General features: G+C 40.9%; 1 protein-coding gene across 1 annotated transcript in view; it reads left to right on the forward strand.

Annotated features, from left to right (window-relative positions):
• Nucleotides 1-12,173, forward strand: part of LOC108790133 (probable enoyl-CoA hydratase echA8) — a 53,155-nt gene extending 40,982 nt beyond the window's left edge. The window contains exon 6 of the mRNA XM_018560342.1: nucleotides 11,883-12,173. Coding sequence (XP_018415844.1) covers nucleotides 11,883-12,103 — 221 coding nt within the window. The 3' untranslated portion in view covers nucleotides 12,104-12,173. The remainder of the gene's footprint in view (nucleotides 1-11,882) is intronic.
• The last annotated feature ends 5,822 nt before the right edge of the window (nucleotides 12,174-17,995 follow it).

The raw sequence follows: 17,995 nt of genomic DNA on the forward strand, positions 1-17,995 counted from the left end.
GAGGGTTGTGTGCTGTCATTTAATTTAATTAGGAAAGTGGATTATAATTGGGAACACAACACTGTAATGTTCCCTATTATAATCTATTTCTCTGATTAAATGATTACAAACTAGGCCTCTGTTCTATCAAAGTTTGAGACTACGTTAGAATGTGTGACCAGTGACGTGGTCACACATTTTAACGTAATCCCGCCCAGTTTTTTGGTGGTGGAATATGTGACCGCCAATAGGTGTAGAATTCCAATGCTTTCTCAGATGTTCCAGTGTAGATCGGCATCACAAATCGCATGTGCAGGAGACCTGGAACAGCTGTTCGGTCCTGAAATGTCAGTTCCGACTTTGTGAGTACGGTGGAATGTGAGATCGCAGTCGCAGAGTCGGGGAGAAGTGACATTTCAGGACCGAACAGCTGTTCCAGGTCTCCTGCACATGCGATTTGTGATGCCGATCTACACTGGAACATCTGAGAAAGCGTTGGAATGCTTCACCTATTGGCGGTCACACATTCCACCTCCAAAAAACTGGGTGGGATTACATTATAACGTGTGTCCACGTCAACGGTCACACATTGTAACGTAGTCACAAACTTTGATAGAACACCGCCATCAGGGGGGTATGGCCGGTACCCATGTGAGGGGTCTGGGCAGCCTGGGGGGGCCTCTTACATGGGTATCAGCTGTACCAGGGGCGGCATGGTAGAGGTGACAGGGGAGGGATGGTCAGGCCCCAGCAGCAGCAGGTAAGAAGAGTTGGGAGGAGGTAAAGGGAAAGGGACCCCGACGACCAGCCCATCTGGGACCCTGTAGAGCCCACCATAGAGAGTCTCAGGTGCAGGATCTATGGTGTGCTCTGCAGGGTCTCAGTTAAGTCCAGAACCCAGCACGCTACTGCAACATTAGAGACCACTGGGGGGGTTCAGGGGCCAGTGTGATCCGCTCCCACGCCCCCCGCCATGTCTTGGGATGGGGGTCCAAGATAAAATCTTGCACCAGGGCCCTTTGGTTATTAGGTCCACCACTGGTTAAATCCATGCAGAATATATCAGTTAAATACTCCTTTTGAAGGGGAATGCCTTGGACATGTTTATGGGAGACCATGGGAGAAGAGCACATTCTTGCCCAAGTAAAAGAGGGCAAAAAGTCTGAAAAAATTCTCTGCTTCTAGAAATAGTTCCTTTCATTCCCCACAGGAAACAGGTTCCCCACAAGTCTTTGAAAAAACTGGAACTTGGTTCTCTGCAAGCCCTGAACTCCAATATCTTCCATGTTTGAAAAAAAATCTTTGCATACCCCTGGATCCGGTTCCAGGTTCAACAACAAACTGGAAAGGTTCATGCCCAAGCCCAGGTATTCCCTGGCCTTCGCAGTGGATGCCCTGTTGACTCCATAGGATCAGATCAGCCTGATCTGCACAGCATTAAGGGTATTTCCATGACTTTCAGTGCACCAAACTGGCCCAGGCAAATGTGATACTTGGATCTCATCAGACTTCTGGCAGACTCTCCATGGGTTCTTCCAGATCATCTGGACCTGCTGTCCCAGGAGCCAGTTGAACACCCTGCTTGCGGTTGTTGGCTTTAATGGCTTGGCTGTCAGGCTCCAGTCACACTGCGCGATTCGCAAATCGCGCATTTGTTGCGCGATTTGCATCTTGCGCGATATCGCGCAATTTGTCGCGCGATATGGCGCAAATGCTTGCATTGAGCAAGCTGGAATCGCGGCAAAATCCGCTCCAAATAGGGTCCTGCTGTAGCGACGCACGACCCGTGACAGCAGGACCCTTTGCCCCATTGCCAAGCATTGGAGAGCAATATCGCACGGTAAATAGCCGCGATATCGCGGGAATTACCGCACAATAAATCGCTCAGTGTGAACGGGGCCTTAAAGCCCAGATTCTAAAGGACAGAAGCCTTTTTACTAGTTAAACTTAGGGTTGCACAGATACTTTTCGAGTACCAGTGCCGATACTTGGCATTTTCATGAGAACTACCGGGGTTGCAGCGGTTGCAGCTGGGACCTGACTCTGGCACTCCACCACTGTCCTGAAATCATTAGTCTGTATTGTTTTAGAAAACCTGTCACATGACAATAAACAAAAATGTATCAGTACTCGTACTTGTAAGTACTCGGCAAGTACCAGTACTCGCAAAACTGGTATCTGTGCATCCCTTTATTTATATTTATAAAAACAAAATCGTACATTAAAACAGAGATGTACAAATCCCGGGAGCTCCGTGTGCTCCTTACAAATGACAGCCGCCTCCTAACTTTTGAATTTTTCTCTAGTCTAGTCTTGGAGCTCAAAAGTATCGGTACATGTACTCGTACTTGTACCGAGTACTGTACTTGGTATCTGTGCAACCCTAAGTTAAACCTATACTTTTGAAGGCAAAGAAGTCGACCTTTTGTAAGGTTTACCGTTCCACCTGCAAGGTATATTTCACATGGTGCGAAGTTAGGCTTGTTGGGACTGGATCAACAGTTAGACTTGAGTACCATCAATGACCAGATTTCGGCCCTGGTGATTCTTTTTTAAAGAATGCTTGCTTCTCACTCCTTAGTGAAAGTCTTTGTACAGGACATTGCTCACATTGTCTCCCCTATCCATTCCCCATGAATCCTTGAGATTTTAACCTGGTTCTGTTGACCCCAAAAACTGCCCTTTAAGTGTATCAAGGATTTTCCCTTTCATTTTCCCTCACCCACAAGGTTGACTTTCTTGTTGTTATCACCTCGGCACAACATGTCTTTGAATTGGCAGTCTTAACTTTTAAGGAACCCTTCTTTGTGCTGAACAGAAATAAAGTTGTATAGAGGCCAAATGCCTCCTGTCTTTATTATCCTAAGGAGGTATCCCTTCACTGTTTGGATGTTTTACGTGCTGTTTGAGTCAACCTCTCTGCTACAACTTCAATTAGACAATTTGACTTCCACTTTGTCATTCCAGAGGGCCCCTCCAGGGGACATCCGGCTTCTGGCTCCTCCATTTCCTGGTGGATTTGACAGGTCATTATTCAAGTTTTGGACTTAAGGGCAAGATTCCTTCTTTCCACTAGAAGGACTCCACTAGATCAGTTAGTGCTTCATTGGTTTTTAAGCATCAGGCATCTATGTCTCAGATACCTGGTCTGAGACTGGTCTGCAACCTGGTCCTCTGTTCACGCTTGTCAAGTTTTACTAGGTAGATGTCCAGACTTCAGCTGATGTCCGCTTCTGTTGTAATGATCTGCAGGTTACTATGATTTTTTTTGAGTCACGTTGGGTACTTCGTTGTTATGTGGGTCTGTTGGCATTTTGTTTGCTGTGTTGCCCCTCTTTAGTTTGTATTGCTTGGGTACTGTACTGTCTTAACAGTAAAACCCTGTTCTTTAGGAACATTATAGGACACAGGTCTTGCCGATGTGTCAGTTCTACAAACTACAAGAAAACACAACAGCATGGTTTATAAAACTAAACACTGTAAACAACTAGAACTGGAATCCTTTTACCAAGCATGAGCTTTCTTGGTCTAATGAAGGCAGAGACCTCTTTCTATGACTATGTACAGGATCAGCATTGCACTGCTTGTGTGTAGTTCTACAATGTAGTGACAGTCACTGACAAAGCTCCACATACCTTAGTGCAATAGCTGTTAAAGGTGGCGGAGATATACCATCTGTTTTTCCACGCTGCTGACCTGTAGCTGTCTGTGCCACAGGCATAGGCAGTATCTCTGTTTTTGGGGCATGGTCTTGATGATTGTCTCTGCTCTTCAGTTTGGAGAGGTGGGTACCCTTTTACTGGCAACATCACTACTACTGTCATATAATAGCCACAACGACAAGACAGCGCTGGGGAGAAGGAGTGACGCCGGAGGAGATGCGGGCTGCTTTCTTCTTCTTGTGTAATTGGTCAGAGGGAGGTAAAGGAGAATGGGAAAGTCCCCACCACCTTATTGGCTTCTTTGTGGGTGCTCTTTTTTGCTATAGTAACCACTTCCTGGGTAACCAGAATGAGCAGTAAAGTAAAATAGATTGTGGTAAGGAAGATGTTTCAGGACTGTGAGTGGGTGTGTGTGTTTCAGGAGTGGGGTGGCCCGAGTGGGGTTAGGTGATCACTGGTTAGACTTATTCTGCTACTTACATACTCTGTTAGCCTTACCTATTGATGGAACCTTGTTAGATTGTGTCCTTGCATGCTGCACCCTGGTGACCTTTGATCTCTTCCATGTTGTTCGAGTACATCTCCACCTCTCCAGAGCTGCCGACCTCTGCCAACCAGATCCCTGAGTGACTTAAAAAAAACTTCAGGGCAAATCCTGTGGACATCAGTCTGATGCTCATTTGGGTTACTACCTGGACTTGATATACTAGCTTAGCACAGTCCAGCTGACACCTGGAGGACAATCAGGCCTTCTAGGAACCTGCTGTGAACATTTTAGCGTGTTAAAAAAACATTTGAACATTTGTTTGCACTTTATTTCTGTCCTGAACATGTATTTGTAGTTTAATACTGGCCTTTTCTAAAGTCCCCTGTATTCCTACTTGCCTGAGAAAAGTTAATCCTAGTAGGTGACATATGTGAGTGCGAATATTAAAGAAAGTAAGTTAATGTGTGTGTGGCTGGACATGTCTTTGGCTTTTTTGGGGCACAGTAGCTAAGGCTGGATTTTCATGAAAAAGGAGGCGTTTGACGAGTGGCTTTGAATCTTGCCAAGCTTCCCCTAAAGGCTATGAGCCAAAATAGTGAACTAACCGTTATGGCTAAGCTCACCATGCTTAGGGGACAATCCTAGCAACCGCCAAACCCAGACACGTCCATCAGATTGCAAGACAGAGAAGCGTGATTCGTCACTCCAGAAAACACGTCTCCACTTCTCTAGAGTCCAGTGGCAGCGTGCTTTACACCACTGCATCCGTGTAAAGCACTTGGTGATGTAAGGCTGTAAGGCTTGGATGCAGCTGCTCGGCCATGGAAACCCCTTCCATGAAGCTCTCTACGTACTGCTGTTGTGCCAATCTGAAGGCCACACGAGGTTTGGAGGTCTGTAGCTTTTGACTCTGCAGACAGTTAGCGACTGCAGCATTCGCTGACCCCGCTCTGTCATTTTACGTGGCCTACCACTTCGTGGCTGAGTTGCTGTTGTTCCCAGTTGCTTCCACTTTGTTATAATACCAATACCAGGTGACCGTGGAATATTTAGTAGCAAGGAAATTTCACGGAACACCTGAATCCAATGATTTGGAGGGGTGTCCCAATACTTTTGGTAATATAGTGTATATTGTAATTTGATTGGAAGGTAGCATTTTGTTAATGTTTTAAATGGGAGTTATGGCAACAAAAGTAGTCTGATACCTATAATTCGCATGTGACCTAGCATTGACTTATTTCTGCTATTTAAATGACTGTTAAAGTGTGTCCATGACCATATTATAGGCAATATTGAGAAACATGCTTTATTTATATGAGGCCCTCCTGTCATGTACAGGAAAAACAGCTCAGCTGTGCCTAAGAAGTTTTGCAACAGTGTTCTAGGTATTGCATTTGTAATAGTAAATGCATTTTGGCTCACAGACCACATTTAGAATATGCAAACAGGATTATGTTCTTTTATTTTTGTGTGCATTTCTTTAGGATTTCTCATCATTAGTATTTTTTTTTCAAAGTTCATACAAGAGAAGCTGCTATTCTGTAAACAGCTGGCCTAAGTTACATTAAGCCTCCTATTAATATTTTGTCAATGCCAAGCTGGGTCAGTACTCTGACTCATCACTGCCACAAAAGAATTCAAAGACTGTGGGGCTCATATTAGAGGATTTCTTTTTCCTCTTGCATGGAACAAACGTTTGTAAAATTTTCCTAAATAGTTTTTTAAATTTTCAGTGTAAAACTAGTATATCCATATTTTTTGAACAGTAATAATATAGTAGTAGTAATCTAAGTGAAGACTTTAATTCATAAGACAGTTTGCACTTTCGATCTTGTCATGTTTACTAGTGAAAAGGACTCTGCTAACTGACAACAGTATAAATTGGTGGTCAGAAGGTGAATTATGGGATGTAACTGTGAACTAGTTGTGGCATGCTGCCAGGAGAGGCACTTGCGTCTACCCGGGAGCCCGGAAATGAACATTACTCATAGATGCTGCTACTAGGAAGAAATTATTTTAGTAAAATGCATCACACCATTTGCTCACTGTCAAAACATATTCATCATTTTTCATTATTAAAAAAAGTCCCTGAAATATTTGATTTAAAAATATAGGCAAACACAAATTTTTTTAAATAATCTTTACCAATTTTAACTAAAGTATGAATATTTTGCTGAGTATAATTAAAATACATTAACAATAATGGACCGCAGGCAGCCCTCCTGCTGGTGTGCTGGCCGGCGAGCCGAGCTGTCATTCCCCTCTCCGCCAGGGAATACAGCCGTCTCGCCTCTCCCTGGTGCTCATCAGACATCTACACTGACTGGCTGCAGCACTGCTCTCCATCCACCCTCCCCTGCACACACGTGGGACGCGGCCGGCATCTCCGCCAAGAGATTTCATCCATCCTGGCGCCACTGTTTAGCCCCCTCCGACAGGTCTCCCGAGGATCGAGCCCAGGTGCACACGTTCTCCTCCACCGCCTGTCAGTGCCGGTCCCCTGCTCAACTTAGGACTCATCCTGCTTCTGCACACGGAGGAATTATAGGACCAACAGCAACTCATTCCTCACCCACCGAGCATTTCTCCCCAGCGGGACCTCTCTTCCCAAGCAGCAACCATCAGATCCACTTATCCAACTGGTATTCCACTCAGGATCAGCCTTATTCCCCACAAGCACTGGAATCAACGGAATACGTCCCTCGCCGATGACATTTGTTTTTACATAATACCCTGACCTCATAAATGTATTCAATCTCATTTTGTTTTCCCGGATAAATCGGATCAACTATTTATATAAAGCGGAAGCAATATCACCACGGACTAATTTGAACCAATTCTTCCACCCCACTCCCACCGAACTCCAGCACTTTCCATCCCCATTTACTTTATATCCCTAATTGTTTTGCAGCACTTCTTCCTCCATTTTTGTTTCTGTTCACGGTCCGCATGTTTTAGAAGCCGCTCACTCTAACAGCACGCCAATAATTAAGATACATTGTCTGACCTTCATAACGGTAAAGGTGGCCATACACTTTACAACCAAGACCTTAGTCTTGCGATGGTTGTAAAGTAATTTAAAAAACGTACAATCTGCCCATCTTGGACAGGCAGATCGTACTTGCGATCATCGCAAGCCCGCCCCCCTGAGGGGCAGGCTTCGATGACCGCAATGCTGAACGGGCAGTGTGCGCGTGCACACACCGGCCCGTTCGGCATTTGTCTCCCGAGCATCATTCAAACCAGCCGAAAATCTTAAGATTTTCGGCTGGTTTTCTAGCATGCTCCTTAGACAAAAGACGTGCGACCGTACAGAAGAAACGGTCGCACTTCTTCATTCACACTGCACAATTCTCGTACGATCGCGGGATTTCCCGCAATTCTCGTACGAGAATCGTGCAGTGTATGGGCACCTTTACACTTTTTATCTTGTCAAAGGCCTGATTCACACTAAACATATTGTAGCAGCTAAATAAGTGCGACAAAATGCTTCACCAAAAAAAAAAACCCATTCATTCTTATGGCCCTTGTTCACACCTGAGTGTTTTTTCACAATAAGCAAAACACCTGTCGCTGGAAAAAGTACATGAGCTTCTCTTTAGCAGATTACGGCTCGTTTTGTCCCCATAAAGTCATTTTTGCGTGCATTTTGCCCATTTACATCAGTGTGTCACAATCTGCTCATAAAAACATGCAGCTTAATACATGTGTGGTTTACGCACGTAAAAACGCGCAGCTAAAAAATGCTCGTTTCTACGCGCAAAAACGCTGTCGCCTAGAATCAGGGCTAAGACTCACCCACATGAAGTTTTATGGCAGCTCACGGTAAACAAAGCTCAGAGTCTAAACAAATATTAAATTCCCTCTACACAGAGAGAGATTTCCATAATGCATGTTTCTGTGGCGTGTTGTTTTTTCCAATAAAAAAGCAATGCAAATATCAGTAAGGATGTATGGTAACCCATAGCAACCAGACTCTTAACTGCGATGGCAGAAATCATAGGAAATCTGATTTTGATGCCATAGGTTACTGAACTTTGAACAAGCCTATACATGCACACAACTAATCTAGGAAAGAAAGATACTGCAGATGGAACCCCCTCAGTGGCTTTCCATTATGCACAGAGCAGAGGAAGTGCAAGGAGGGCTAGAAGGGGCATTCCAAATAGCACATTATTCAAGAACAAATTATAAGAAAATGTTGTCTTTGGCCATCTTAAGTTTTGTATACCCACCTCATCTAACAGACAATTGTAATAGGTACACATTGGAATAAGTAATAGGTACACATTGGAGTGAATAGACAATTGTACAGCCCAGCCAGACATCCCAGTGCAACACATCTTGTGGAAAACAGCAATCATTCCACTATTTTCACCATCATAAGTCTTGGAGACCCCTGATGTCTTCATAAAGAGGACCTGTCATGTAAATTGGCTATCACATAGCCCCCCCCCCCCCATGTGATAGCAATAAAGTTGTGTAAAAAAAAAAAGTAATACAAAAATTAAAGAATCATAAAAAAAAAATAAAGAAGCATTAAAAAAAATAAAAACATTTTTTTTAAGTCCTCCGCCCCCCACATACACATGCAGATATACGTCAGGTGCACCTACGTGCGAAAAACAACGATTGTGCCGCACATGTTACATATAACCGCGAACATCGGAGTGTGAGCAATAATTTTAGGGCCATTAATTACCGATAACACTAAACTGATGAGCGGTAAAAGCGGTTTAAGAGTCGCCAATGGCCAATTTCCAGTGTGGTCGGTTTTTGCGATTTTGCGGGCACACGCAATTTGAAGGCTTGACATGTTTGGTGTCTATTTACCTGACGTGACCCCGTCTTTTATGTTTTACCAAAAATATGGGTAAGAATAGATGTTTTATAACATAACGAAGGGAAAACATTTTTTTATTCGAAATTTACGGTACTTTTTTCATTATTGGGTGCACACTTTACTTTTTTATTGGGAGTATTGATTTTTTTTTTCTGGTCCTGTTGTAAGGTGAGCCAGTGACTGTTGAGTCAGCTGTACTTTATCATTTCATAGAAGACTAATATCAGCATTTAACTTGGCAATGTAACATCACTGGCCATATTTCCTGTTAATCAATGCTGAATACTCTGATTTGTGGGATGGATTACATTTTTACGGTGTAAGTTTGGCTATTCACGTAAGATATTTTAACTGCACACATAAATATTATTTTGTGTTGAAAGACCTGTTCTCTCACTGCTATATTTCCCACTGATTCACACTAGTATATCCAGCTCTTTTTCATGACCCACCCTCTGATTCTTTGCAAAACTAAAGTAGACCAAAAGTAATGGTGTTGGCTATCAGAAGCAAACATGTAAACAAAATAGCAAGGGCTGAAATAGGATTGGTTGCTATGGGCAACACCTAAACCTCTTTGTTCACTAGTTTTCCATTCTGCACTGTTACAAAATGGGCAATGTGTAAATGTACATCAAGAGCTAGGACCTCAGTTTTCTGTCCCTCTGTCCAGCTCTAGTCCACCAACAGTAGATTTCCCTACAATGCCTAGATGTGGTTTTGGCTGTTAGTGTCTATTTCTCAGCCATTGCTTTATATTTAATTCTGGATGGTCCACACAGGGTGCACTAACCTCTCGTTTCACCATCTCTGGGCTCAGATAGACTATTATTCAAGCTTATGGTCTCAAAGATCGGGTTTTTCTGCTTAAACACCACATTCTGTTATAACAAGTGACTGTAAGGTGCAGTAAGGATGAAAAATAGCGCTCAAAATGTTTTGCTAACATCCTTAAACGTTTGAGTTAAAGCATGTACATTTGATTGACTTTCTGCTTAGTTGCTACATATAAAATGTTGCAGTTATTTAAACTAAATATTTTTTCAGGCTACCCTAGGCATAAAGAGAGGGCTATACTGTAGATAGCATTAAGCAATCACTGGGCCACTGCTTGGGAACTAATACTCTATTGTATCATTATTTTTAAAAGGTTTGCAAAATCAGTTTTTTTTTATTATAAGCTGCTGGATATTCAGAGCAGCTAATCTAGTTTGCTTTGAACCATACCCACACAGCTGAAATGAGCAAAGTTTCAGAATTCAGTGCCAAGACATTTTCTGCCTGATGTTTGTGCTTGCAAGCACACAGTTTGTACACAAGGAGAACCTAGGGAGGTGATCATGTATGAAGTGTACAATATTACAACACAGAACGTTATTCAGACCTCCTGAAACTACCATCGTCGTTTCATCCAAGAGGTGACTAATGTCTCTCTAGTCTCACTACAGCTGCCTTGCACCCTGAGCATGTTGTTGCCCTGATTCAAATTGAAATATGAATGTTTTAGTTGGCAGGTAATGGGCTATCTTTAAAACTAATGCTAATAAAATCAAGTGGCGTTTGCCGAATATACCGTAAGCAAAGTAGAATGACATTTGGCATGTTTTTCCTGGCAGGTCATACTTAGTAAAGGATGTTCGGGTGGAGACGGACATAATGAAGTGTAAACTGGAGACATAAGTTTCAGCAGGAAAAATATGATTTGTATTAAAGGGAAACCAATTAACTCCATCTAGAGCTTTCTGATCACTTTTAGAACCATTTCTAATCACTAAAGTCTATCAGAAAAGTAAAAGGTGATTTGTGACTACACGTTACAGCCCTTTGTATGGAATTGTTTGCATTGCTAATCAAATAAGAACTTTGTGTATCAAGTATTTGTTGTCTCTCTATCTGAAATTAATAGCTGGGGCTATATGTAATTTTCCTGATTTAGACAGCAGATGTGTTTTATGTAAGTTACAAGGACTGGCCGCTATAGATGTCAGTTAAGGAAACAGAATAGTTAAGACCATTGTATAGCTGGCCATACACTTTTATGCCTTTTTTTTTTTTCATTTACGCCCGTGGGCTCAACAAGAGCAATCAAAATCTTCCCTGCTGATTATTGTATTCTGACATTCGGTTGCCACAGTCAGAATACTAAACAGTGACTTCAGCTTATCGAAAAATTGGTTTAAGTCGAACTCGGTGGTGGCAGCAGGGCCACCCACAGATCGACCTTTAGCCAATTCAGCAGGAATCTCTCCTGTCCTCAATGACCACCAACCAAGTATGGCTTTAGGATATCTTTAAATAATTGTAACATTTAGTAGGATCTTTAAAATAGATGTTAATTACCAAAGGTCTGTGCCCATCTGGTAGGCTGGAAACACTTTTGACAGCCACCAGAGGCGAGAAACTCGCAGCTAGACTGTTTATGTTCTAATATCATGCTATATATAACAACCACATCATTTTTATTTTTTTTAGAGTGGGAGCATGAAATTGTATAAATGTCAGTATTATTATCCAGACCTGGTCTGGTTAGATTCATCCTGTCTTTGTACCCCCCAACCAACTATGGAATCTGATTCTGTACCACACCACAGGAAAATATCTTTTCATCGCCTTTTTTTGTGACAGAGGGATCTGAGTCTGGCAGTTTGCTTCCTTACACTCACCTGAGACTTGCAGTGAGACTTTTTCTTTAAATCAAAAATCACAAGTAGCATTATATATCAATGCCCTGTGTAAGATGATCATGTAGCTTCTATACAGTAGGTAACAGTGACCCTTATGAAATTTAGGGGAGCCTTTAAAGGTGTTGTAGGTTCCCTAATATAAATCACATATACGTTTGTTATGATAATGTTGATTGAAAGAAAACATATTAAATGTTATGTTCTTTTTTTTATGTTCTTTTTTTCAGGGCTTAAATGTGCTATTGAGTTAGCAGAAAAGATATCGTCCTTCCCTCAGAAATGTATGCGTGCTGACAGATCTTCTGCTTACTATAGTACTTTTGATTCTGCTAGCTTTACAGATGCTATGCAGTACGAATTTGATAACGGAGCAAAAGTTCTTGCTGAAGAATCTGTTGCTGGAGCCAGCAGGTTCAGCGCGGGAGAAGGAAGGAAAGGAAAGTTGTAGATAAACTTGTGCGTACTTGTAATGCTATATTGGTGGTGATTTCTAATTTGCTCAGGTAAAACAAGCAATTATGTATCCTAATGTATACACATTTTACAAATGGCAAATTGAGTAATTTTTAGAAATTTGTAATGATGTCAAATAAATTATCACTTTAAAATTAAAGTTTTCTTCTTTTGCCTTTTTATAATAACATTTGGATATCATTAAAAGGGTATTGTGGTTTCCCTGCCTGGACACTTGATTTTTTGCTAGCATTCTCGGAGGATTGCCAGTTTTATCATCTGTGCGGACTCTAGCTGTCAGTGACAGCAAGGATTGAGAGTTGGCAAGTTTTGGGAATTTATTAATATATCCTCAGCAATGGCCATTGTGTTGGGGAACGTTATTATGCCAGATTGTGGTCAAGAAGAAGCTAAGTATAACTAAAGGCAAAACTGTTTTCTTTTGTTTGGATAGAGTGGTTAGGGCTTCCTACCACTCACTGTTTTGTTTTTACTGCTGTCTGTGTCCATTTTAGGGAGATTCACGCTCTCTAATTGTCCGGATAACCAATGCCACCAGGAATAAAAGTAAGGGTTTTCAGTTGCAGCCAGAAAGGGAATAGAAGGGAGATCTTCCAAAGGAGACACTTGTTCCAGTGACAGTTGTCCAAGACGGGATTTCCCTCACAATGGAAAGATATAATCTCACTTCCTGCTAAGTCTTCAAGACAGAAAGTTAAGGGAAATCTCCCTAATGGATCACAGATGGAAAAACAAATCTTACAGCAGTTTTAACCCTCCCCTACTGCTTTCAAAACAAACCAAAATGTGCCTATAGATATACTACTGTATAAGATCTAGTTTTAAACAAAGTGTTATACATTTGAAAACGTTCAGTAATATTATTGATTGCAGTAGTTGTGATTTGCCACCCCTATTAAACCTGTTCAGGTGATTTTATACAGATAATTTAATATGCATTTGTGTTTAAAAGATTCATACCACTTTTGGAAACATTCCAGAAACTGAGTATCACACTGATTAATCAACCGGTATCTGTATCCATTTCATCAAATAACTACAAATCACTTAGGCCTTGCAGTGTGTACAGCAAGCTTTTGAAAAGCATTTACAAAGCACTCAGAAAGCTTCAAGCAGCTTTGTTGATGCTTTTAACCACTTAAGTTCCAGGTGCTATTTTAAAACAGCACAAGGACAGGAGCTGTTTGTTCCAGCAGCATTTTAAAATGGCACCCAGGCTTAGTGGCCCCTGTAGGTCCTGGTGGGTTATAGTTCTGGAACCACCGGCTGTCAGTGACAGCTGGGGTCCAGCACTAAGCTCAGGAGCTGAAGCAATCAGTGCATGGGCTTCCAATCCTTCTACAGATTGCTCAGTTGCACTTTGTAGAAGAAAATGTAAACACAAAGAGAATGTAAACACAGTGCTTTCCCATTGTGTTTACATTGGGAGTGACTTGACAGCACTTCCTGTCAGTGCAGCCAGGTAATAGAGAAAGATGTTCAGAAAGGCCAAACATTGAGGCAGCGGCAACATTTCAAGGGACTCTTTTGGTGTATTATGTCTCCAAATAATGGAGAAACAAATGGAGTTGATTCACTGAAAATGTATCAGTGCTATCGGACAGTGGGAGTTGGCATGAATATAGAGCAATTTTGGCAAAAAAAAAAAAAATTGTGTTAACACTTTAAGAAGATCTAGAGGAAGATCAATCCACTGTTCCATTTCAACAGGCAATGTTTTTATAAGGGAATGGAAAGTTTTGGTGTTGTAGTCTCAGATGGAAAGTTGAAGTTTGACTTCCAATTATTTAAATGTATCTACAATCTTTAATTGTGGGAATGGATGTATATTTTAGTTGTTGATGGGTCTATGGGAAAAGGGATTTTCCCCTTAAAGGGTCATTATCCTGTTGAAGGACCCATGACCTGTAAATGAGGCAGAGCTTTCTGACACTGGACAGTACATTACACTCCAGAATACTTCCGAAAAGCAGCCCCAAAACATAACCGAGCCTCCTCTATATTTCACAATAGATAGTGTTCTTTTTCATAATTTTTTTCTGGAAGCTGGCTCCATGTTGTTTGGCCAGCTCCATGTTGATTGGCCGGGAAGCCGGCTCCATGCTGATTGGCTGGGATGCCAACTTCCTGGCCAATCAACATGGAGCTGGCCAAACAGCATGGAGCCGGCTTCCAGCCAATCAGGAACCCCGGCAGCAGGCAATGACTCGCCTCTCAGGTTCAAATTGGCCCGAGAAGCCGGCTCCATGCTGATTGGCTGGGTTGCTGGCTTCCCGGCCAAACAGTATGGAGCAATCATAATCCCGATTGCCTGGGAAGCCGGCTCCATGGTACTGGAAGTACTGGTAACGGAACTCGGTATCAGCGAGTACCGAAATATAAATATCGGCACTCGTAGTCGATACCGAAAAAACGGTATCGGTGCATCCCTCCTGATAATAATAGAGTGTAAAGTACAGTAATCCACAGCAGCTTAGAGTGAACCTACTAATGATTTGTTATTGGCCTGTTCTAGGTTAATACACATTTATTTTTTCACTGTTATTAACCCCTTCGTGACTGACGACGTACAGTGTACGTCGCCAGCATCGGGGCTGTTTAAACAGACTCCCGGTGAACCACCGAGGGATAGGCACAAAATGTTTTCAGATGGCCTCAGATCCCTGGTATTATACATATGTGTTTTGCAGCTTCCCAGTACAGCAATTATCTGGCAATTCCAGTGACTAAAGTTATATCAAGTTAGGTAAGTGTATTTCCGCCAGGTGTTAAACTGGACACTGTTCTTTGGAAAATTTTCTTTTAATTGAGATTTAGTTAATTCAATATGTGGTTTATATATTGTGCTGTCACAGCCGCTGTTATTTCTGGTACACTGCATAGGTGTTCATTGCCTGTCATTATGTTATGGTATATTCCTTACAACTAGTGGTAGATTAGCATTACTACAACTTAATCTCTATATACTGTGAAATCTTCCATTTCACCCCTTCTGTTTTGTGTAAACTGGTAGAGTCTTCTACTAGACTTTTCCAGCCTCTCTTCTCTACTTCCTTTTCGTCTTCACCCTCAGTGAGGTCTATGTGTGCTGTATGAGGCTTCAGATAGGAATGCCTTTTCCACCTCTAAGAATGACAAGGAATCACATCCTATGTATTGTCAATGCTAAATAAACTACATTGGCTTCTACTCTGAGTCTTCTTAATGAGTTGGACCCTACCTGTGGATACCATCAGCTCAGTAGGTTGTCATACTATCCGTACAGATGAGTCTCAGGAAGGTATGTGCTAATACATAATTCTGTGGTTGAGACAGAACATATATACTTGTTTTACTTCATATCGTGTCTATTGAAGTATTATGGGTATGACACTCTTAGTATTTTCATCGTTTTTATAATTTAATTGATTTAGATACATTTCAATGAGCTCAATTCAAAGCTGTTTTACTCTTCTTTGGATGTTATTTTCTTGATCACCTTATCTACCTCATATCTCACAAATCTCAATGCACAAAGATGCACAACACTTCGCTTAGCCAGCTCTGTATGTAGTGATATTCTACCACTACTAATGTTATTTCAAAACTGTCACTGTTTTCTTATAGGCTCTTTTGAAAACATTCATGTAAAATATAATTCAGGAAGAATATCATATCAGTTTATCGCCCCTTAAAATAACACTAACTTCAGAGAGTTGATAATCAGGAGTTTCAATAGCCGTCTATGGGGGAGAAAAGGAGCTGTTTGTGACAGTGATGGTTTTCACTTCACAAGATAAAATAATGATTTACAAGAAAATATGGCTTTTAACAGATAAATGCTTATCGGGTGCTGACCAAAGCATTCTCTACCTTTTAGAATGTGCTAGTAATTTATAATGGGATGACAGTAGGGTTCAACCCATTTCTCAGAACTACAGTCTGGAAGTATGAGAATGTGTCTAAGATGATATAATAACAGTGATAGTAGAAAGTAGCAGATTTCAAATATATATTTATATACTATATATAATACCATACAATGGCATAGAGATGGCGACCTGGTGCCTCCACAACCAAACCCAATCAGAAAATATCTAAACATAGATATGTCATATATGTGGATATATCGTATAATCATTTAGTGGCAAATGTGTGTTCCTCAGTTTGTCCCTCTACTTTCACATTCAAACTGATCAGAGTAGCTTGGAATCTGCACAAAGGCCTTCACCAAAGAAACATTTAAATGCAAAGAAATATATTTTAAAAATATATATGTTTCATTATGATGTGTGAATGGGAACACATAACAAACATATAGTGGGTTTTCACAAATGTGACTGCCAAAGTGGAAATACACTTTAAGGTCATCTCATAATTCCCGATGAAGCAGACTGTTTTTTTGAGGAATGTGACAAACACTACTGTCATTCCATTATTAATTACTAGCAAGTTCTGAAATCAAGATAATATTTTGCTCAACGCCACAGAATGTCTATGATATTTAGTGAATGGTAAAGGGTAGATGTTTGGGAACACATACACTTGTTTGTGCCATTAAGTACTGCACACTTTCCCAGGAGATCTATATTTTTATGTGATTTTAATGTGAATACAATAAAACATTGTTTTGGAGATTTTATTGCCTAAATTTGTACATGTACTTCCCCTAATATTCTGTTCTTTCTTAGTATTAGAGGTATTGTTTGGTTTCTGCCTTTCAGTTGCCATACAACATAGTGATAAGCATTTTTGCCGTGACCACAATATAGCTTCACCTTAAAGCGGACCTTTACCCACATGTTGAAATTAACAACAAACACACCTTTAGAAATGTTTAGTAATGACAATCTACAAACTGTGTGTTATGAAGGATGTGGCTGTTACTCAACTATGCCAGCATAGAGCACTGGAGTGTAAGAAGGAAGGAGCGATTTTACAGAGAGAATCATTTTAAAGTGGACCTTTCCCCCATATCTTTAAAATAACAACAAATACACCTTTAGAAATGCTTAGAAATTGCAATCTACACATACTTCTAGATAATTGCAGACTTTGTATTCTTTGCATATCTTATTTCTCTTTTCTTTCCCAGTCTTCTGACAGTGGCCATTTTAACTAGGGGAAGATTACTTGCTCTCCCTTTACTTCCTGAAACTCTGGCACAGGTCATGTGACCATGCACATCATCTCAGGGGAGAAAAATGCCTTTGCCTGAGATCTCATGAGATTACAGATGAGATTTCCCAGCAATGCTCTGCTGATGTAACCTTCCCAGGATGCAAGCTTTGGCACATTACATCATTTGTGCCAAAACTGGACCAGGAAGTAGATAAACTATTTGTAAGTATAGGAAAACAAGTTTGTTTAACAAATGAATGTAAGATGATGTTAAGTGAAAGGAGGTAATGGTCCACTTTAAGGGCAAATGCAGATAAATAAATTCAGATTTAATAAGTCACTCCAAATAACAAGCATTTCTAAGGTGCCAGGTAATGTGTTTTCATCAACCAGAAGAGAACAAAATGTTTGGTGCCAGGTAACTTTTTTAAATGAGCACTGGAAAGATGCCATTTGGAATTTGTCCAACCATCTAAGTAATGTTTAATGAAAATGTATTTCATCTACAGTATCTGACATTTGTTTAGCTCTAATTCTTTTAAAACACATTAACAGTGTCAGTATTTTAGAACAAGTCTTTTTTTTATATATTAAAGTTAAAGAATAAAATTTGTCATCCATAAAACCGTGGGTTTTCTTTAGAAATGTGTGGTGGGTTTATAAAAAATACAGCTAACAACCCCATTCCAGCTATCACTTTCCTTTGTTAGGTTAGAAAATTAAAACATACATCATACAGTATATATATACATATATACACATGCAT

The sequence above is a fragment of the Nanorana parkeri genome, unplaced genomic scaffold (genome assembly GCF_000935625.1).
Source record: "Nanorana parkeri isolate BGI_ZX_2015 unplaced genomic scaffold, ASM93562v1 scaffold451, whole genome shotgun sequence".
Taxonomy (NCBI): domain Eukaryota; kingdom Metazoa; phylum Chordata; class Amphibia; order Anura; family Dicroglossidae; genus Nanorana; species Nanorana parkeri.